Below are 23,803 nucleotides of genomic sequence, written 5' to 3'. Positions count from 1 at the left end.
ATTCTACCATCTTTCTCGGCTTGCATTCTGCTGCTTCTTGAACAGGTAGACTCAATCACGGAGAGATCCTGATTCTACCATCTCTCTCGACTTGCATTCTGCTGCTTCTTGAACAGGTAGACTCAGTCACGGGGAGATCTTAACAACACCTGATTCTACCATCTCTCTCGGCTTGCATTCTGCTGCTTCTTGAACAGGTAGACTCAATCACGGGGAGATCTTAACAACACCCTCCTCTTGGCTCTCACCAGAAAGGCTGGACTTTGATCTTTTTGGCACTGAGAAATTGTCTGTGGAAGGCACATAGTGCAGAACCGTTGGCCGAGTAGCTCCTTGTCTTCCTTTGGAATCGAACCAGAATGGTCCTATGATATCCCACGGGGAGGCTCTGAGATCGTTGAAAACAATATATATAAATATTCCTCAGTATTACACTCTGTTTCTTAGTATAGTGACATTCTAATTTCTCTGAAGTATTCCATTTCATTTCCATTGCTGTCTGTCTCCCCAAGGGACCGGACATTATCCTACCTTTTCACCCTCCTTCTCCTCTTCCTCGATACCATTCTCCATTCTCACAACAGCCGTTGTAGCATTCCGTACTAGAGTACCCATAATGCTCTGTGTCACAGGTTTATCTTAGTAAATAGGTTCTGAAGCTAAGATAACAAGAGTCCATCTCCTTACCAAAACACATACACCTTTGGCTATCATTCTTTGAGCCGTAGACGTAAGATAAATTACTCTGACAGAAGAAAGAAAGGTTTCACACTAGCTGACAAGTGAATGTCCTTACAGAGTAAACACACAGGGTGAGGCTGCTGGGGTGAGGCTGCTGGGGTGGGGCTGCTGAGGTGAGTCTGCTGATGTGAGGCTGCTGGGGTGAGGCTGCTGGGGTGAGGCTGCTGAGGTGAGTCTGCTGAGGTGAGGCTGCTGAGGTGAGGCTGCTGAGGTGAGGCTGCTGAGGTGAGGCTGCTGAGGTGGGTCTGCTGAGGTGAGGCTGCTGAGGTGAGGCTGCTGAGGTGGGTCTGCTGAGGTGAGGCTGCTGAGTAAACACACAGAAGATCCAATGTTTAGAAATAAAAAGTGGTGAATGTTTGAGCTGCTGATTATCAGGCTGAGATGGACGTCTCAGTGTCTCTCCGTCCACTGATCTGATCTGATGAAAAATGGGATGGACGTCTCAGTGTCTCTCCGTCCACTGATCTGATCTGATGAAAAATGCTGAACAGCCCAACAGTGGTGGTTTGGTATCAAAGCTCTCTGAGGTGGAGAAGGAGAGTAGCGCACGCACAAACTCACACACACACACACACACACACACACACACACACACACACACACACACACACACACACACACACACACACACACACACACACACACACACACACACACACACACACACACACACACACACAAACAGGACACATTTAGTCTTTGGAAGCAGTAAGGAAATGGTTCCTGTCATGAAAAAGGGAAGAACGGGTTCTATCTATCGGGGCTGATTTTAGCCGTGTTTTGGGAACATGAACCCTGCTGGGGTGAGGCTGCTGGGGTGAGGCTGTAGTGGTGAGGCTGCTGGGGTGAGGCTGTACGGGTGAGGCTGTAGTGGTGAGGCTGCTGGGGTGAGGCTGTAGTGGTGAGTCTGTAGGGGTGAGGCTGTAGTGGTGAGGCTACTGTGGTGAGGCTGTAGTGGTGAGTCTGCTGGGATGAGGCTGCTGGGGTGAGGATGTAGTGGTGAGGCTGTAGTGGTGAGGCTGCTGGGGTGAGGCTGTAGTGGTGAGGCTGTAATGGTGAGGCTGTAGTGGTGAGGCTGTAGTGGTGAGGCTGCTGGGGTGAGTCTGCTGGGGTGAAGCTCTGGGCGTGAAGCTGTGGGCGTGAATCTGCGTGATTGATGCTGCAGGGGTGATGCTGTGGAGGTGATACTAAGTCACTAAGTCACTCAGACAGGCTTCAACCCCCATACACCCCCAGTCTCTTAATAATGCTTCAAAATGGATCTGAAACGACTGTCTTGATCACAGATATTCACCAAGCTTTTAGCTCTTTGCTGCTGGTTTTGTTCTGGAGTCACAAAAAAACAGAAGAATGGCCTATTAAAGAGCAGTGATACTATCAACAGCAGTGTTCCGGTTTCATTTTTCCATCATCGTGACTCCAGATTTTAAACATTGATTCAGAGTCAGTTTTCCTTTGTGGCTCCAAATGCCCCGGTTCATAACCCTAATGGGCCCCATTAGGAGGAGATGGGGCCTGTTAGGAGGAGATGGGGCCTGTTAGGAGGAGATGGGGCCTGTTAGGAGGAGATGGGGCCTGTTAGGGGGAGATGGGGCCTGTTAGGAGGAGATGGGGCTTGTTAGGAGGAAATGGGGCCTGTTAGGAGGAGATGGGGCCTGTTAGGAGGAGATGGGGCCTGTTAGGAGGAGATGGGGCCTGTTAGGGGGAGATGGGGCCTGTTAGGAGGAGATGGGGCCTGTTAGGAGGAGATGGGGCCTGTTTAGAGAAGATGGGGCCTGTTAGGAGGTGATGGAGCCTTTTAGGAGGAGATGGGACCTTTTAGGAAGAGATAGGGCCTGTTAGGAGGAGATGGGACCTGTTTGGAGAAGATGGGGCTTGTTTGGAGAATATGGGGCCTTTAAGGAGGAGATGGGGCCTGTTAAGAGGAGATGGGGCCTGTCAGGAGGAGATGGGGCCTGTTTGGAGAAGATGGGGCTTGTTTGGGGAAGAAGGGGCCTTTAAGGAGGAGATGGGGCCTGTTAGGAGGAGATGGGGCCTGTTTGGAGGAGATGGGGCCTGTTAGGAGGAGATGGGGCATATTAGGAGGAGATGGGGCCTGTTTGGAGAAGATGGTGCCTGTCAGGAGGAGATGGGGCCTGTTAGGAGGAGATGGGGCATATTAGGAGGAGATGGGGCCTGTCAGGAGGAGATGGGGCCTGTTCGGAGGAGATGGGGCCTGTTAGGAGGAGATGGGGCCTGTTAGGAGGAAATGGGGCCTGTTAGGAGGAGATGGGGCCTGTCAGGAGGAGATGGGGCCTGTTAGGAGGAGATGGGGCCTGTTAGGAGGAGATGGGGCCTGTTAGGAGGAAATGGGGCCTGTTAGGAGGAGATGGGGCCTGTTAGGAGGAGATGGGGCCTGTTAGGAGGAGATGGGGCCTGTTTGGAGAAGATAGAGCCTTTAAGGAGGAGATTGGGCCAGTTAGGAGGAGATGGGGCCTGTTAGGAGGAGTTGGGGCCTGTTAGGAGAAGATGGGGCTTGTTTGGAGAAAATTGGGCCTGTTAGGAGGAGATGGGGCCTGTTAGGAGGAGATGGGGCCTGTTAGGAGGAAATGGGGCATGTTAGGAGGAGATGGGGCCTGTTAGGAGGAGATGGGGCCTGTTAGGAGGAGATGGGGCCTGTTTGGAGAAGATAGAGCCTTTAAGGAGGAGATGGGGCCTGTTAGGAGGAAATGGGGCCTGTTAGGAGGAGATGGGGCCTGTTAGGAGGAGATGGGGCCTGTTAGGAGGAGATGGGGCCTGTTTGGAGAAGATAGAGCCTTTAAGGAGGAGATTGGGCCAGTTAGGAGGAGATGGGGCCTGTTAGGAGGAGATGGGGCCTGTTTGGAGAAGATAGAGCCTTTAAGGAGGAGATTGGGCCAGTTAGGAGGAGATGGGGCCTGTTAGGAGGAGTTGGGGCCTGTTAGGAGAAGATGGGGCTTGTTTGGAGAAAATTGGGCCTGTAAAGGAGGAGGTTGGGGCCTTTTAGGAGGAGATGGGGCCTTTTGGGAGGAGACAGGGCCTGTTTGGAGGAGATGGGGCCTGTTAGGAGAAGATGGGGCTTGTTTGGAGAAGATTGGGCCTTTAAGGAGGAGATTGGGGCCTGTTAGGAGGAGATGGGGCCTTTTAGGAGGAGATGGGGCCTGTTAGCAGGAGATGGGATCTGTTCGAAGAAGATGGGGCTTATTTGGAGGAGATGGGCCTTTAAGGAGGAGATGGGGCCTGTAAGGAGGAGATGGGGCCTGTCAGGAGGAGATGGGCCTGTCAGGAGGAGATGGGGCCTGTCAGGAGGAGATGGGGCCTGTTAGGAGGAGATGGGGCCTGTCAGGAGGAGATGGGCCTGTTTAGAGAAGATTGGGCCTGTTAGGAGGAGATGGGGCCTGTTAGGAGGAGATGGGGCCTGTTAGGAGGAGATGGGGCCTGTCAGGGGGAGATGGGGCCTGTCAGGAGGAGATGGGGCCTGTTAGGAGGAGATGGGGCCTGTTAGGAGGAGATGGGGCCTGTTAGGAGGAGATGGGGCCTGTTAGGAGGAGATGGGGCCTGTTAGGAGGAGATGGGGCCTGTCAGGAGGAGATGGGGCCTGTCAGGAGGAGATGGATAATACAGATGGTGCTGTCTGTACTAAAAGTTAGGAGGAGATGGAGCCTGTAGAAAGACATCTGCATTATAAGACCTTTAAAATCTGAGGTGTTGTCAGTTGTGTAGATTTCCCAGCAGCAGATGGGGATTCCATCAGGGCAGGGTGGTGCCTTCAGGGCAGGGTGGTGCCAGTAGGGCAGGGTGGTGCCATCAGGGCAGGGTGGTGCCATCAGGACAGGGTGGTGCCATCAGGGCAGGGTGGTGCCATCAGAGCAGGGTGGTTCCATCAGGTTAGGGTGGTGCCAGTAGGGCAGGGTGGTGCCATCAGGGCAGGGTGGTTGTGGTGCCTTCAGGGCAGGGTGGTGCCATCAGGGCATGGTGGTGCCATCAGGGCAGGGTGGTGCCTTCAGAGCAGGGTGGTGCCTTCAGAGCAGGGTGGTGCCATCAGAGCAGGGTGGTGCCAGTAGGGCAGGGTGGTGCCATCAGGACAGGGTGGTACCATTCAGGGTATAGCAATGGAATAATAAATCTAAGACCCTACCTTGGCATCGTATGATACATACATGCTCAACATGACACACACACACACATACACACACACACACACACACACACACACAAACACACACACACACACACACACAAACACACACACACACACACACACACACACACACACACACGCCATAAGGACCAGGAAATGGAGTAGAGGACCACGGGGTAAGCTTTGGGTCTACTCTCCATCTGTTTCCCAATCCAAGCCAGGTCAGTGTCAGGGTGCCACCTCCCCCCTGAGCTTCCTGATTTGGTTCAACCCTCAGTCACCTGTGCAGGACACCAGGGGAATGTGGGCTGTTCCATTTCCTCTGGGACACGGGGGGGAAACGAACCACACTTTGTCTGTCTGTCAGCAGGATATAGGTCAGAAGGCTGTCTTTATCCAGCCATTCAGTCTCCAGGAAAAAAACGGATGAAGCCATTCGGAAATAAGATTTGTGTTGAATGAAATTCTTTACTGTTGTGATGTTTCAGATTCTACTATACGCTGTAAATGTATTGTGTTATAGATTTTGTTTTTCTCTCCAGACTTTTACAATCGCCAAGGTTATCAATTTAAAAAAAACTCTTAGAAATGTGTGCAATTGAGGTTACTGGTGGGTATATGGATTCATTGTATGTGATGACAATGAGGTCCATCAGAAGCTTGGTTGTGGACCGGCAGGTAGGTCCTTGGGACTGGGGGAAAGGGTAGGGGTGAGGGGGGTGGGGGGGGGTGGGGGGGGGGGGCAGCCTGGCTTCTCCTGGGTCTAATGGTACATTGGAAAATCTCAGCAGACCAGAATCTTTCCAATACAATGACAGAACATGAATGCATTGCTGTGAGAGTTTGCGAACAAGGAGGCTTGTCTGCATGGGAAAGGGGGAAGGGAGGAAGGGAGGAGGAAGGGAGGCAGTCTGGCTTCTCCTGGGTCTAATGGTACAGTGGAAAATCTGTTGCTGTTAGAGTCTGCTAACAAGGAGGCTTGTCTGCATGGGAAATGGGGGGGGAGGTGGAAGAACGACCCGATAGCACCCTAAATCTAAGACCCTACCATGGCATCATATGACACATACATGCTCAACATGGGACACACACACACATACACACACACACACACACGCGCTCACACACACACACGCTCACACACGCTCACACACACACGCACACGCACACACACACACACACACACACACACACACACACACACACACACACACACACACACACACACACACACACACACACACACACACACACACACATAAGGACGTCTCCTACAAGTCTATCTGTAATAGTGACGTCTCCGTTATGTGCAGCAAAGCGTACAGCCAATCAGGCGTTGGCAGGGATGAGGAGGTATGATCTCAGACCAGTCTTAGGTAAAAGCATGGCACAGGTCTACTGTTGTACCCCTACCAGGACCTGAGTTCAAACACTATTTGAAACTGTTTTCAAATGCTATATCTGTGCTTGATTAACCTTGCCTGGCTTAATGGAACCAATCAAATTGTCACATAACGGCAAACCCCGCCCCCATGGAACTCCAGGCAGACTAAAGCAAACGTTGAAAGAATTTGAAACGTTTCCAATAGTGGAGAAAAGTCTGGCAGCTGAACAGGAAGGTAGGGTAATCTGAGGGCGTAGCCATGACTGATCTGCACGACAGGGCAGTGGAAGGGGCAGGAATTAGGATGGTCTCAGTCCGCCCTGCTATAGTTAAGTACTCGTCCATCCGGACTGACCGTACAGGAATGGCCCCTCTATAACCCCTTCAACAACACCTCTATAAGTGTAGTAGTGGCCCCTCTATAACACCTCTATAAGTGTAGTAGTGGCCCCTCTATAACACTTCTATAAGTACAGTAGTGGCCCCTCTACACCTGTTGTTTTCAAAGCATTTCACTGTTAGTCTACACCTGTTGTTTACAAAGCATTTCACTTTTAGTCTACACCTGTTGTTTACAAAGCATTGTGACTTAAACATGTAGATTTTATTTGAGACAAAGTCTTTTTATGTGTAGTTTTGTTCTACTTCCTGTAGTCATGCAGCTCATAGTATTTTATATGTGTTGTGGTCTCATTCTTATTAATGCCAATTAAGACATTTTTGTGTGCGCTAAATTGTAGTAAAAATACTTTTAAAAACTTTGTAGGATTGTTATATAGCTCGTTTTGTAGATTGTTATGTACCTTGTTTTGTAGATTGTTATGTTGTTTGTGTATTGCGCAGTTAGCTGGTTGTGTTATGTGCTCATCTGTGAGAGTGGGCTGGTTGACCCTTCTCCTGTCAGACTCAGAGAGGGATGAGGAGAGGAGGGGGTAGGAGAGGAGAACAGAGGAGGAAATATGAGGGGGTATGAGGGGAGAGGAGAGGAGGGAGAGGAGAGGAGGGGTAGGAGAGAAGAGGAGCGGGTAGGAGATGAGAAGAGCGGAGGGGAGAAGGGGGTAGGAGAGGAGAGGAGCGGAGCGGAGGGGGTAAGAGGAGATGTGGGGAGTGGACAGGAGGGGGGTAAGAGAGGAGAAGAGCGGAGGGGATAGGAGAGGGTAGGAGAGGAGAGGAGGGGGTAGGAGAGGAGAGGAGGGGGTAGAAGAGGAGAGGAGCGGGTAGGAGATGAGAAGAGCGGAGGAGAGAAGGGGGGAGGAGAGGAGCGGAGTGGAGGGGGTAAGAGAGGAGATGAGGGACGTGGACAGGAGGGGGGTAGGAGAGGAGAAGAGCGGAGGGGGTAGGAGAGGAGAGGAGGGGAGTGTACAGGAGTGGGTGAGAGAGGAGGGGGTTAGGAGAGGAGCAGATGGGGTAGGAGAGGAGGGGAGTGGACAGGAGGTGGTAGGAGAGGAGAGGAGAGGAAAGGAGGGGAGTGTACAGGAGGGGGTAAGGAGAGGAGAAGAAGTGGTAGGAGAGGAGAGGAGGGGCTAGGAGAGGAGGGGAGGGGTTAAGAAAAGGAGAGGAGGTGGTAAGGAGAGGAGATTAGGCGGTAGGAGAGGAGAGGAGAGGAGGGGGTAGGTGAGGAGAGGAGGGGTTAAGAAAAGGAGAGGAGGGGGTAAGGAGAGGAGATTAGGCGGTGGGAGAGGAGAGGAGAGGGTAGAAGGAAGCCAGGAGAGGCATGTAAAGGGTAAGGCAGCACAAGAACCATCAATATTTGAGGAGTAGAAGGCTCAGGAGCACCAGCCAGTGTGTGTGTGTGTGTGTGTGTGTGTGTGTGTGTGTGTGTGTGTGTGTGTGTGTGTGTGTGTGTGTGTGTGTGTGTGTGTGTGTGTGTGTGTGTGTGTGTAATGAAGGCGTAGCACAGCTCTACATCAATATTACATGCTGGAGTACAAGGCCTATAGAAAGACACACTGCACTGCAGTGTGTGTGTGTGTGTGTGTGTGTGTGTGTGTGTGTGTGTGTGTGTGTGTGTGTGTGTGTGTGTGTGGAGTACAGGAGTACTTGAGTCATTTATTCTATTAATTAAGGTATCTTTACTTTTACTCAAGTCGGACCGTTGGGTACTTTTTCCACCACTGAATGAGAAGGAGAAGAGAGGGATGAGAAGGGAGGAGTGCAGTAGAGAGGAGTCCATGTTGGTCAGAAGACAGGACCTACCTGAGTGCCTGAAGGGAGAACAGTGGTAGAGAGAGGTCTTACTCAGATTGAGGTGAAAGAGAAGAGAGGGATGAGAAAGGAGGAGTGCAGTAGAGAGGAGTCCGTGTTGGTCAGAAGACAGGACCTACCTGAGTGCCTGAAGGGAGAACAGAGAGGTCTTACTCAGATTGAGGTGAAAGAGAAGAGAGGGATGAAAAGGGAGGAGTGCAGTAGAGAGGAGTCAGGGTCAAAGCCCACCTGAGTGCTGAAGAAAAGGGAGGACAGGAGAACAGGAGTGCTGAGGTGGAGGGGAAGGGAGAGGTGCTGTAAATCTGTGGAATGCTCCTGGAGAGAAGATACAGTGCATTGCGAAAGTATTCGGCCCCCTTGAACTTTGCGACCTTTTGCCACATTTCAGGCTTCAAACATAAAGATATAAAACTGTATTTTTTTGTGAGAATCAACAACAAGTGGGACACAATCATGAAGTGGAACGACATTTATTGGATATTTCAAACTTTTTTAACAAATCAAAAACTGAAAAATTGGGCGTGCAAAATTATTCAGCCCCCTTACGTTAATACTTTGTAGCGCCACCTTTTGCTGCAATTACAACTGTAAGTCACTTGGGGTATGTCTCTATCAGTTTTGCACATCGAGAGACTGACATTTTTTCCCATTCCTCCTTGCAAAACAGCTCGAGCTCAGTGAGGTTGGATGGAGAGCATTTGTGAACAGCAGTTTTCAGTTTTTTCCACAGATTCTTGATTGGATTCAGGTCTGGACTTTGACTTGGCCATTCTAACACCTGGATATGTTTATTTTTGAACCATTCCATTGTAGATTTTGCTTTATGTTTTGGATCATTGTCTTGTTGGAAGACAAATCTCCGTCCCAGTCTCAGGTCTTTTGCAGACTCCATCAGGTTTTCTTCCAGAATGGTCCTGTATTTGGCTCCATCCATCTTCCCATCAATTTTAACCATATTCCCTGTCCCTGCTGAAGAAAAGCAGGCCCAAACCATGATGCTGCCACCACCATGTTTGACAGTGGGGATGGTGTGTTCAGGGTTATGAGCAGTGTTGCTTTTGCGCCAAACATAACGTTTTGCATTGTTGCCAAAAAGTTCAATTTTGGTTTCATCTGACCAGAGTACCGTCTTCCACATATTTGGTGTGTCTCCCAGGTGGCTTGTGGCAAACTTTAAACAACACTTTTTATGGATATCTTTAAGAAATGGCTTTCTTCTTGCCACTCTTCCATTATGGACAGATTTGTGCAATATACGACTGATTGTTGTCCTATGGACAGAGTCTCCCACCTCAGCTGTAGATCTCTGCAGTTCATCCAGAGTGATCATTGGCCTCTTGGCTGCATCTCTGATCAGTCTTCTCCTTGTATGAGCTGAAAGTTTAGAGGGACGGCCAGGTCTTGGTAGATTTGCAGTGGTCTGATACTCCTTCCATTTCAATATTATCGCTTGCACAGTGTTCCTTGGGATGTTTATTAAAGCTTGGGAAATATTTTTGTATCCAAATCCGGCTTTAAACTTCTTCACAACAGTATCTCGGACCTGCCTGGTGTGTTCCTTGTTCTTCATGATGCTCTCTGCGCTTTTAACGAACCTCTGAGACTATCACAGTGCAGGTGCATTTATACGGAGACTTGATTACACACAGGTGGATTGTATTTATCATCATTAGTCATTTAGGTCAACATTGGATCATTCAGAGATCCTCACTGAACTTCTGGAGAGAGTTTGCTGCACTGAAAGTAAAGGGCTGAATAATTCTGCACGCCCAATTTTTCAGTTTTTGATTTGTTAAAAAAGTTTGAAATATCCAATAAATGTCGTTCCACTTCATGATTGTGTCCCACTTGTTGTTGATTCTTCACAAAAAAATACAGTTTTATATCTTTATGTTTGAAGTCTGAAATGTGGCAAAAGGTCGCAAAGTTCAAGGGGGCCGAATACTTTCGCATATATATATATATCTGTATTTGTAGCAGAGCTGAGTGATGGCACCCTTTTGACTCAATTCTACCCAGATGTTTGGTTGAACCATGAACCATGAACCATGCAAACACCTGCTTTGTATACACACACACACACACACACACACACACACACACACACACACACACACACACACACACACACACACACACACACACACACACACACACACACACACACACACACACACACACACACACAGGTCTAGGATGATAGCGTTGTTGATGAAGCTCTTGGTATTCCCCTCGGCGAGCAATCAGCCAGAGATGGAGACAAGAATGTTAAGGATACCTTCAAAGGCTCTTTAGAAATGTGTGTGTGTGTGTGTGTGTGTGCTGTGTTACTCCTCTCTTTCACCTAACGATGAAAGGGACCAGACTCATAAGCCAATCAGATCCATACTCATCTATTCACCTGTGGGGGGGATTTGGACACACACACACACACACACACACACACACACACACACACACACACACACACACACACACACACACACCTTCATCCCTTCATCCCTCCATCCCTCTATCCCTCCATCCCTTCATCCCTCCATCCCTTCATCATTTCACAACTACTACCCTATACACACAAGTGTAAAGGAATGAATAAGAATATGTACATAAAAATATATTAATGAGTGATGGCAGAACGGCATAGGCTAGATGCAGTAGATAGTATAGAGTACAGTATATACATATGAGATGAGTAATGTAGGGTATGTAAACATTACATGAAGTGGCATTGTTTAAAGTGGCTAGTGATATATTTATTACATACATTTTTCCATTATTAAAGTGGCTGGAGTTGAGTCAGTATGTTGGCAGCAGTCACTCGATGTTAGTGGTGGCTGTTTAACAGTCTGATTGCCTTGAGATATAAGCTGTTTTTCAGTCTCTCGGTCCCAGCTTTGACCTTGCCTTCTGGATGGTAGAGCTGTGAACAGGCAGTGGCTTTGGTGGTTGATGTCCTTGATGATCTTTTTTGGCCTTCCTGTGACATCGGGCGGTGTATGTGTCCTGGAGGGCAGGTAGTTTGCACCCGGTGATGCGTTGTGCAGACCTCACTACCCTCTGGAGAGCCTTACGGTTATAGGCAGAGCAGTTGCCGTACCAGGTGGTGATACAGCCCGACTTGATGCTCTCGATTGTGCATCTGTAAAAGTTTGAGTGTTTTTGGTGACAAGCCAAATTTCTTCAGCCTCCTGAGGTTCAAGAGATGCTGCTGCGCCTTCTTCACCACACTGTCTGTGTGGGTGGACCATTTCAGTTTGTCCATGATGTGTACGCCGAGGAACTTAAAACTTTCCACTTTCTCCACTACTGTCCCTTCGATGTGGATAGGGGGGTGCTCCCTCTGCTGTTTCCTGAAGTCCACGATCATCTCCTTTGTTTTGTTGACGTTGAGTTTGAGGTTATTTTCCTGACACCACACTCCGAGGGCCCTCACCTCTTCCCTGAAGGCCGTCTCGTCGTTGTTGGTGATCAAGCCTACCACTGTTGTGTCGTCTGCAAACTTGATGATTGAGTTGGAGGTGTACGTGGCCATGCAGTCATGGGTGAACAGAGAGTACAGGAGAGGGCTGAGAACGCACCCTTGTTGGGCCCCAGTGTTGAGGATCAGAGGGGTGGAGATGTTGTTACCTACCCTCACCACCTTGGGGCGGCCCGTCAGGAAGTCCAGGACCCAGTCGCACAGGGCGGGGTTGAGTCCCAGGGTCTCGAGCTTAATGACGAGTTTGGATACTACACTAGGGTACTATGGTGTTAAATGCTGAGTTGTAGTCGATGAACAGCATTCTTACATAGGTATTCCTCTTGTCCAGATGGGATAGGGCAGTGTGCAGTGTGCAGTGTGATTGCGATTGCGTCGTCTGTGGGCCTATTGGGGTGGTAATCAAATTGGAGTGGATCTAGGGTGTCAGGTAGGGTGGAGGTGATACGGTCCTTGACTAGTCTCTCAAAGCACTTCATGATGACGGAAGTGAGTGCTACGGGACGGTAGTCGTTTAGCTCAGTTACCTTAGCTTTCTTGGGAACAAGAACAATGGTGGCCCTCTTGAAGCATGTGGGAACAGAAAACTGGGATAAGGTTTGATTGAATATGTCCAAAAGCACACCAGCCAGCTGGTCTGCGCATGCTCTGAGAACGCGGCTGGGGATGACGTCTGGGCCTGCAGCCTTGTGAGGGTTAAAACGTTTAAATGTTTCACACACGTTAGCTGCAGTGAAGGAGAGTCTGCAGGTACTGTAGCTGGCCGTGTCAGTGGCACTGTATTGTCCTCAAAGCGAGCAAAGAAGTTGTTTAGTTTGTCTGGGAGCAAGACATCGTGGTCCGCGACGGGCTGGTTTTTCTTTTGTAGTCCCTGTTTGACTGTAGACACAACATGTTGGAGACAGACAGAGACTAATACACATCTTGGAGACAGACAGAGACTAATACACATCTTGGAGACAGACAGAGACTAATACACATGTTGGAGACAGACAGAGATTAATACACATGTTGGAGACAGACAGAGATTAATACACATTTTGGAGACAGACAGAGACTAATACACATGTCAGAGACAGACAGATACTAATACACATGTTGGAGACAGACAGAGACTAATGCACATGTCAGAGACAGACAGAGATTAATACACATGTCAGAGACAGACAGAGACTAATACACATGTTGGAGACAGACAGAGACTAATACACATGTCAGAGACAGACAGAGATTAATACACATGTCAGAGACAGACAGAGACTAATACACATGTTGGAGACAGACAGAGACTAATACACATGTCAGAGACAGACAGAGACTACTACACATGTTGGAGACAGACAGAGACTTATACACATGTTGGAGACAGACAGAGACTAATACACATGTCAGAGACAGACAGAGACTAATACACATGTCAGAGACAGACAGAGACTAATACACATGTCAGAGACAGACAGAGATTAATACACATGTTGGAGACAGACAGAGACTAATACACATGTTGGAGACAGACAGAGACTAATACACATGTCAGAGACAGACAGAGACTAATATACATGTTGGAGACAGACAGAGACTAATACACATGTCAGAGACAGACAGAGACTAATACACATGTCAGAGACAGACAGAGACTAATACACATGTCGGAGACAGACAGAGACTAATACACATGTCAGAGACAGACAGAGACTAATACACATGTCAGAGACAGACAGAGACTAATACACATGTCAGAGACAGACAGAGACTAATACACATGTCAGAGACAGACAGAGACTAATACACATGTCAGAGACAGACAGAGACTAATACACATGTTGGAGACAGACAGAGACTAATACACATGTCAGAGACAGACAGAGACTAATACACATGTCAGAGACAGACAGAGACTAATACACATGTCGGAGACAGACAGAGACTAATACCCATGTCAGAGACGGACAGAGACGAATACACATGTCAGAGACAGACAGAGACTAATACACATGTCAGAGAAAGACAGAGACTAATACACATGTCAGAGACAGACAGAGACTAATACACATGTTGGAGACAGACAGAGACTAATACACATGTCAGAGACAGACAGAGACGAATACACATGTCAGAGACAGACAGAGATTAATACACATGTCAGAGACAGACAGAGACTAATACACATGTCAGAGACAGACAGAGACTAATACACATGTTGGAGACAGACAGAGACTAATACACATGTCAGAGACAGACAGAGACTAATACACATGTCAGAGACAGACAGAGACTAATACACATGTCAGAGACAGACAGAGACTAATACACATGTCAGAGACAGACAGAGACTAATACACATGTCAGAGACAGACAGAGACTAATACACATGTCAGAGACAGACAGAGACTAATACACATGTTGGAGACAGACAGACCAGTACACCACTTTCTTTTCAAATGTTTCCTCCAATTCCCCCAAAACGAAGGCGGAATCCTAGGTCAGTTAACGGCTTTGGTTCCAAAAAAGTTTTCTTCTTTCATGTACTCCCAGTCATCCAGTAATCCAGACACCCAAACAGACAGACACCCAGTCATCCAGACACCCAGTCATCCAGACACCCAGACACCCAGACACCCAGTCATCCAGACAGCCAGACAGACAGACACCCAGTCATCCAGACACCCAGACAGACAGACACCCAGTCATCCAGACACCCAGTCATCCAGACACCCAGACAGACAGAAACCCAGTCATCCAGACACCCAGTCATCCAGACACCCAGTCAACCAGACACCCAGACACCCAGTCATCCAGACACCCAGACAGACAGACACCCAGTCATCCAGACACCCAGGCACCCAGGCACCCAGTCAACCAGACACCCAGTCATCCAGACGCCCAAACAGACACCCAAACAGACAGACACCCAGCCATCCAGACACCCAAACAGACAGACACCCAGTCATCCAGACACCCAAACAGACAGACACCCAGACACCCAGTCATCCAGACACCCAGTCAACCAGACACCCAGACACCCAGTCATCCAGACACCCAGACAGACAGACACCCAGTCATCCAGACACCCAGGCACCCAGGCACCCAGTCAACCAGACACCCAGACACCCAGTCATCCAGACACCCAGACAGACAGACACCCAGTCATCCAGACACCCAGACAGACAGACACCCAGTCATCCAGACACCCAGTCATCCAGACACCCAGACAGACAGACACCCAGTCATTCAAACACCCAGACAGACAGACACCCAGACACCCAGACAGACAGACACCCAGTCATCCAGACACCCAGACACCCAGTCATCCAGACACCCAGACAGACCGACACCCAGTCATCCAGACACCCAGACACCCAGTCTCCCAGACACCCAGACAGACAGACACCCAGTCATCCAGACACCCAGACACCCAGTCATCCAGACACCCAGACACCCAGTCATCCAGACACCCAGACAGACAGACACACAGTCATCCAGACACCCAGGCACCCAGTCACCCAGTCAACCAGACACCCAGACACCCAGTCATCCAGACACCCAGACACCCAGTCATCCAGACACCCAAACAGACAGACACCCAGACACCCAAACAAACAGACACCCAGACACCCAAACAGACAGACACCCAGTCATCCAGACACCCAGTCATCCAAACACCCGAACAGACAGACACCCAGTCATCCAGACACCCAAACAGACACCCAAACAGACAGACACCCAGCCATCCAGACACCCAAACAGACAGACACCCAGACACCCAGCCATCCAGACACCCAAACAGACAGACACCCAGTCATCCAGACACCCAAACAGACAGACACCCAGACACCCAGTCATCCAGACACCCAGACACCCAGTCATCCAGACACCCAAACAGACAGACACCCAGTCATCCAGACACCCAGACAGACACCCAAACAGACAGACATCCAAACAGACACCCAGTCATTCAAACAACCAGACACCCAAACAGACAGACACTCAGTCATCCAGACACCCAAACAGACAGACAGACAGACACCCACACACCCAAACAGACAAACAGGCAGACAGGCACCCAGACAGGAACCCAGCCAGACAGACACCCAGACAGACACCCAGACAGACAGACAGACAGACAGACAGACAGACCGACACCAAGACAGAAACCCAGTCATCCAGACACCCAGTCATCCAGACACCCAGTCATCATGTGGTCCAGTCACTCTGTAGTCCTGTGGTCCTGTCACTCTGTTGTCATGTAGTCCTGTGGTCCTGTCACTCTGAAGTCATGTAGTCCTGTCACTCTGAAGTCATGTAGTCCTGTGATGTTTCATTACACTGAAGTTGTCCTCTTGTGTTTTTACACTAGTGATGTGGGCATGTAGTGCAACGGTCCTGTCACTCTCTAGTCATGTGACGAGTGGAGTTTTACAGTAACTCCAGTAAATGTAGTCATGAGACGAGTGGAGTTTTACAGTAACTCCAGTAATGTAGTCATGTGACGAGTGGAGTTTTACAGTAACTCTCGTAATGTAGTCATGTGACGAGTGGAGTTTTACAGTAACTCCAGTAAATGTAGTCATGTGGTGCTGTGGTCCTGTCACTCAGAGTTAGGCATACACAGAGAAGCATTAGCTCGCTAACCTGCTTCCCCAGGGGAACACTGCGGTTTCCTCGAGTGAATGGATCCCACACTGTGACTAGGCGATGAATTGGGATGAACTGGGAACACTGGGGTGAATTGTTTGGTTGGTCACCATGGCAATAATACAAGCCAATAAACTTTTCAAATTATAATTATTGTAACGTTTATTTTTTAGGGGAGGATCAGCTTTAATATTGCAGATCGATTGTAGCTTCCATCAATGTAAATGTCTGCATCACTTCCATATCTTTTTGGGGGTAAATATATTTATATACATACACACACATGCGCACACGCACACACACACACACACACACACACACACACACACACACACACACACACACACACACACACACACACACACACACACACACACACACACACACACACACACACACACATACATACATACATACATACATACATACACACACACACACATACATACATATATACATATTTTCCCTTTATAATTTTCCCCTAACCCTACCACCCCTAACCCTACCACCCCTAACCCTACCACCCCTAACCCTACCACCCCTAACCCTACCACCCCTCCCATAATTGGAGTAAACTAATGGACAACAACACTTAGGCTTCTACTTCCAGCTTATAAATACTATATAGATATAGCACTATATACATACAAACATACTATATACATACATACTATATACACACAGTGCTATATACATACAGTATTATATACATACATACTATATACACAGTGCTATATACATACAGTATTATATACATACAGTACTATATACATACAGTACTATATACATACAGTACTATATACATACATACTATATACACAGTGCTATATACATACATACTATATACATACAGTACTATATACATACATACTATATACACAGTGCTATATACATACATACTATATACATACATACTATATACATACAGTACTATATACATACATACTATATACACAGTGCTATATACATACATACTATATACATACAGTACTATATACATACATACTATATACATACATACTATATACATACAGTACTATATACATACATACTATATACACAGTGCTATATACATACATACTATATACATACATACTATATACATACAGTACTATATACATACATACTATATACATACAGTACTATATACATTTTACGGACACAACATGCATGAGTTGGTTCAATAAGCTGTATTTCACAGTGGCTGGTTATATCAGACAACGTTATGTTGGGTTACTCTACAGTATGTGACTCAGACCTCCACTTGGCCTGCTCCACTCTTGTTGAGTGAAATTACACTTCCCAGTGATAGCAGGTAGCATCTGTGACAGTGTGGCACCACCACCTCTGTAGCTGCACAGCACCTGCACACCCAACTATGTCCTCTCCCTCTCTCCCTCCCTGCTCCCCTCTCTCCCTCTCTCCCTCCCTGCTCCCCTCTCTCCCTCACTACCTCCCTGCTCCCCTCTCTCCATCTCTACCTCCCTGCTCCCCTCTCTCCCTCTCTCCCTCCCTGCTCCCCTCTCTCCCTCTCTACCTCCCCTCTCTCCCTCTCTCCCTCCCTGCTCCCCTCTCTCCCTCTCTTCCTCCCTGCTCCCCTCTCTCCCTCACTACCTCCCTGCTCCCCTCTCTCCCTCTCTTCCTCCCTGCTCCCCTCTCTCCCTCTCTTCCTCCCTGCTCCCCTCTCTTCCTCCCTGCTCCCCTCTCTCCCTCCCTGCTCCCCTCTCTCCCTCCCTGCTCCCCTCTCTCCCTCACTACCTCCCCGCTCCCCTCTCTCTCCTGCCTCTCTCACCCACTTTATTACTCTCTCTATCTCCCTCCTGCCCTCCCCCTTACTTTCCCTTCCCCTCACCCCACCCTCCCTCAGGGGATTCCTTCTCACCTTCCCCTCTCTAACGACCTTGCTAGAATCCTTGTTAACACCTGTGTTCTGAGGCTCGTTAGGTTGGTTAGTCTCGTTAGCATCAGTGAGGATGTGAGAGGAGTGGTGGTGTGAGGCACGTTCTCTGTCAGATAGTGAAACATCACACTGGGCAATTAGCTACTGTATATAAGGAGACCTGTTGAAAGAAAAAATACAAACCCCCCCACTGTTGAACGAATGTTTCAAAATGTATTAAAAATCTCTCTCTTTCTGTCTCTCCACAGTGACTGTCTCCACCAGTACTTATTTTGATGGTCTGCTGGTGACCGGTCTCTACACGTCCACTCCTGTCCAGTCTGCTCCTATCCCTGCTCCTGCTGCATTCGGATTCGGTAAGTCAACCAATCCCGTTACTTGATGTCCTCAACAACGTGTAGTTTAGCCAATGAAAGACAAGCCAACACTTCTATTCTACTGTGCTACTGAGCCTAAAGCACATGGAATTGGCTTTCCATTCCTTAATCAGCTGTCACTGGTGAAACCGCTTCCATCCACCTGTTGCTTTCAGATCAATGCAGATGAAGGAACTGAAATTACTTCAGTGTATTCCTCACAAAACTGTGTGTGAGAGAGTCTGTAAAGCTCAACCAGTCCATTGATACCAGTCCAGCCCCTGACAATACCAATGGATTGGACTGGAATTGAGTCTGAGGATAGATGCAACTGGGGTTGAGATGGGGGATGATGTGGACTGGTGTTGAGTCTGGGGATGAGTCTGGGGATGATGTGGCCTGGGGTTGAGTCTGGGGATGAGTCTGGGGATGATGTGGCCTGAGGTTGAGTCTGGGGATGATGTGGCCTGAGGTTGAGTCTGGGGATGATGTGGCCTGGGGTTGAGTCTGGGGATGAGTCTGGGGATGATGTGGACTGGGGTTGAGACTGGGGATGATGTGGACTGAGGCTGAGTCTGGGGATGAGTCTAGGGATGATGTAGACTGGGGTTGAGTCTGGGATGAGTCTGGGGATGATGTGGACTGAGGTTGAGTCTGGGGATGATGTGGCCTGAGGCTGAGTCTGGGGATGATGTGGCTTGAGGCTGAGTCTGGGGATGATGAGGCCTGGGGTTGAGTTTGGGGATGAGTCTGGGGATGATGTGGACTGGGGTTGAGACTGGGGATGATGTGGACTGAGGTTGAGTCTGGGGATGATGTGGCCTGGGGTTGATTCTGGGGATGAGTCTGGGGATGATGTGGACTGGGGTTGAGACTGGGGATGAGGTGGACTGAGGTTGAGACTGGGGATGAGTCTAGGGATGATGTAGACTGGGGTTGAGTCTGGGGATGAGTCTGGGGATGATGTGGACTGAGGTTGAGTCTGGGGATGATGTGGCCTGAGGCTGAGTCTGGGGATGATGTGGCCTGGGGTTGAGTTTGGGGTTGAGACTGGGGATGATGTGGACTGGGGTTGAGACTGGGGATGAGTCTAGGGAAGATGTAGACTGGGGTTGAGTCTGGGGATGAGTCTGTGGTTGATGCGAACTGAGGTTGAGTCAGAAGGTTGATGTGGACTGGGTTTCAGTCTGGGGATGATGTGGCCTGAGGTTGAGTCTGTGGATGAGTCTGGGGATGACTGTTGGGATTCATTCATTCTTACTGTTTGATCGTTGAAAGAATGGAGTGGAGAAATACTGTAGAGATACAATACTTAAACAATAAAGCCTGTTCTTAGGCACGACGCAAAGTGGAGTGCCTGGACACAGCTCTTCGATGTGGTATATTGGCCATATACCACAAACCCCAGAGGTGCCTTATGGCGTTCATAAACTGGTTACCAACTTAACTAGAGCAGGAAAAACACATGTTTTTCATACCCATGGTATAGTCTTGATATACCACGGCTGTCAGCCAATCAGCATTCAGGGTTCAAACCACCCAGTTTACAAATTATGTTGAATGCTGTGGGAAATACATTATAAACCCACAAGAGAAGACCTATCATTAAGACATTAGTTGGAACAATGGACAATAGAGAAAAATACCAAACCCACACGGTTTCATACACTGACTGACTGTCGTATTATTAACGATCTATACTCAGCTAGTACGCAGGCCAAGCAGTCCTACTGTATGCATTCCAGACCACAAAAGGTCATTCTGCTCTTCTCAGAAACTGCTTTGGAACTCCCCCCCCCCCCCCCCCCCCCCCCCAAAAAAAAAAAGAGATTATGGGAAATTCTGTGGAAACACGTCCGTGATGTTGTACTTTTATGTCAACCATCAGTGTTAGCCATGGGCTGGAAGTGTCAGTGTGTACAGGACATGGGCTGGAAGTGTCAGTGTGTACAGGACATGGGCTGGAAGTGTCAGTGTGTACAGGACATGGGCTGGAAGTGTCAGTGTGTACAGGCCAAGGGGTGGAAGTGTCAGTGTGTACAGGACATGGGCTGGAAGTGTCAGTGTGTACAGGACATGGGCTGGAAGTGTCAGTGTGTACAGGCCAAGGGGTGGAAGTGTCAGTGTGTACAGGACATGGGCTGGAAGTGTCAGTGTGTACAGGACATGGGCTGGAAGTGTCAGTGTGTACAGGACATGGGCTAGAAGTGTCAGTGTGTACAGGACACGGGCTGGAAGTGTCAGTGTGTACAGGACATGGGCTGGAAGTGTCCGTGTGTACAGGACATGGGCTGGAAGTGTCCGTGTGTACAGGACATGGGCTGGAAGTGTCCGTGTGTACAGGACATGGGCTGGAAGTGTCAGTGTGTGCAGGACATGGGCTGGAAGTGTCAGTGTGTACAGGACATGGGCTGGAAGTGTCCGTGTGTACTGACCATGGGCTGGAAGTGTCAGTGTGTACAGGACATGGGCTGGAAGTGTCAGTGTGTACAGGACATGAGCTGGAAGTGTCAGGGTGTACAGGACATGGGCTGGAAGTGTCAGTGTGTACAGGACATGGGCTGGAAGTGTCCGTGTGTACTGGACATGGGCTGGAAGTGTCAGTGTGTACAGGACATGGGCTGGAAGTGTCAGTGTGTACAGGACATGGGCTGGAAGTGTCAGTGTGTACAGGACATGGGCTGGAAGTGTCAGTGTGTACAGGACATGGGCTGGAAGTGTCAGTGTGTACAGGACATGGGCTGGAAGTGTCAGTGTGTACAGGACATGGGCTGGAAGTGTCAGTGTGTACAGGACATGGGCTGGAAGTGTCAGTGTGTACAGGCCATGGGCTGGAAGTGTCCGTGTGTACTGGCCATGGGCTGGGAGTTCAGTGAAAGATGTAATGACTGCATGCTTTGATGCGATAGCTGTATCTCTGTCTTTGGTGTGTACTGGACATGGGCTCCATGTGTCTGTGACTGAATTCTTACTCACTGAAACACAACGTTGAAACACGACACAATGCTGAAACACGACACAACGCTGAAACACAACGCTGAAACACAACACTGAAACACGACACAACACTGAAACACGACACAACACTGAAACACAACACTGAAACTCGACACAACACTGAAACACGACACAACGCTGAAACACGACACAACGCTGAAACACGACACAACACTGAAACGATAGCTCTCCACTTCTGACTCTAAAGCTTATTTGGCGGGAATCACATGGTCATTATCAATCAAAGGGCTCAACAGAGAAGAACAGAAACAAACTCTGTTTCATAGGAAACTAATGCACTGAGAAAAACTGGAACTGAGAAGGTTTCAAAGTTGAAATATCTGCAAATGGGACCGTGCAGTGTGCCTACGTTGGAGTTGTCTTTAGGGGGCAGTGAGGTCATAATGCAGCCACAAAGAGAGCTGTTCCCAGGGCTCCAGGCCCAACTGTTCCCAGGGCTCCAGGCCCAAACTGTACCCAGGGCTCCAGTTCCCAGGGCTTCAGGTCCCAGGGCTCCAGGTCCAAACTGTGCCCAGGGCTCCAGGTCCCAGGGCTCCAGGCCCAAACTGTTCCCAGGGCTCCAGGTCCCAGGGCTCCAGGCCAAATGGAATCAACCAGTGTATCTGGGTTTTCTCCTGCTTGCCATTGGCAGGCCTTTTTGGCAGAGGCATCCAAGCGTTGGGCCTCCAACATTGCGTCACCTTTGCTTCACAGAGACGTCTTGAGCTGTGCCTGTGACTCATTCATTAGAAGAAGTTTGGGAGAAACTCCCAGACTGATGGGCAAACCTCAGCAGGGTAGTCATTCACACAGGTCTCAGCTGAAGAGCTCCGGGATCTTCTTCCTCTTCATCCTCCTCTCTGTGTGTCTCCTTTAGGAGCACCAATACACAAACACAATGAAAAGGTTCCTGTAGCAGAGGAAACACAAGGGGGGAGATGTATTAGTGTAACACACATTGCTGAACACCAGAGCAGGATTCCCAGCAGGAAGTCACTGGTTCAGTTCTTGTTTTATTATTCCTCTATCTTCTACCATCAGAACCCCCCATTGAAGGGAATGGGAGTGTGGAGACCAGGCAAGCGCCGTAGTCTGGGGAGTTAGATCCAGCTTGTTTGTAGACCTTGGCCTGGTTGGGGCTCACATCTCTGGGGAAAGGAGACACCAGACGTGGGGGTCACTGTTCCTGGAGGTTCCCAGAAGGGGAGAGGACAGGGAGAGAGAGAAAGAGAGAGAGGGACAGAGATAGTGAGGGGAGACAGAGGAAGATAGAGAGTGGAGGAGACAGAATGAGGGGAGACAGAGGGAGAGAGAGATGGGGAGAGATAGAGAATGAGAGAATGAGAGAAAAGTAGAGAACAAGGACAGGAGAGTCAGAGAGAGGGGAAACAGAGGGAGAGTCAGAGAGAGGGCGAGACAGAGGGCGAGTCAGAGAGAGGGCGAGACAGAGGGCGAGTCAGAGAGAAGGCGAGACATGGAGAGGGAGAGACAGAGAGAGAGGAGAGTCAAAACACTCTTCCATGAGCGCCAGGAAAGCCAGAGTATTGATGAGGTAGTGTTGTAGCAGAGAGCCAGTGTTTCAAAGGAACCTCTTTGATGATAATAAAGTGGAACGATGACGAGCTCGGGATGTTGTGACACGCTCAGTAAGGACAAAGGGGGTCACGGATCAGGGACGAGGACAGGGACAGGTGGGTAGGGGGTATGTTTGGGAGTGTCAAGGCCAGGGTGTGGCTCTATAATCTCTATAATCCAATATTCAGAGGCATAATCAGGCCAAACACACACACACACACACACACGCACACACACACACACACACACACACACACACACACACACACACACACACACACACACACACACACACACACACACACACACACACACACACACACACACACACACACACACACACACATACACACACACATATACACACAGTGCCGTATTGTTCAGCTGGGTGACA

General features: G+C 49.0%; 1 protein-coding gene across 1 annotated transcript in view; it reads left to right on the top strand.

Moving 5' to 3' along the window:
* Positions 1 to 23,803, top strand: part of LOC110502515 (reelin-like) — a 298,747-nt gene that overhangs the window by 54,217 nt on the left and 220,727 nt on the right. The window contains exon 2 of the mRNA XM_036960153.1: positions 18,730 to 18,837. Coding sequence (XP_036816048.1) covers positions 18,730 to 18,837 — 108 coding nt within the window. The remainder of the gene's footprint in view (positions 1 to 18,729; positions 18,838 to 23,803) is intronic.

This window comes from Oncorhynchus mykiss, chromosome 2 (assembly GCF_013265735.2).
Source record: "Oncorhynchus mykiss isolate Arlee chromosome 2, USDA_OmykA_1.1, whole genome shotgun sequence".
In the NCBI taxonomy this organism is placed as follows: Eukaryota; Metazoa; Chordata; class Actinopteri; order Salmoniformes; family Salmonidae; genus Oncorhynchus; species Oncorhynchus mykiss.
Note: the sequence above shows the minus strand (reverse complement) of the source record. Positions and strands in the feature narration are given on the sequence as shown.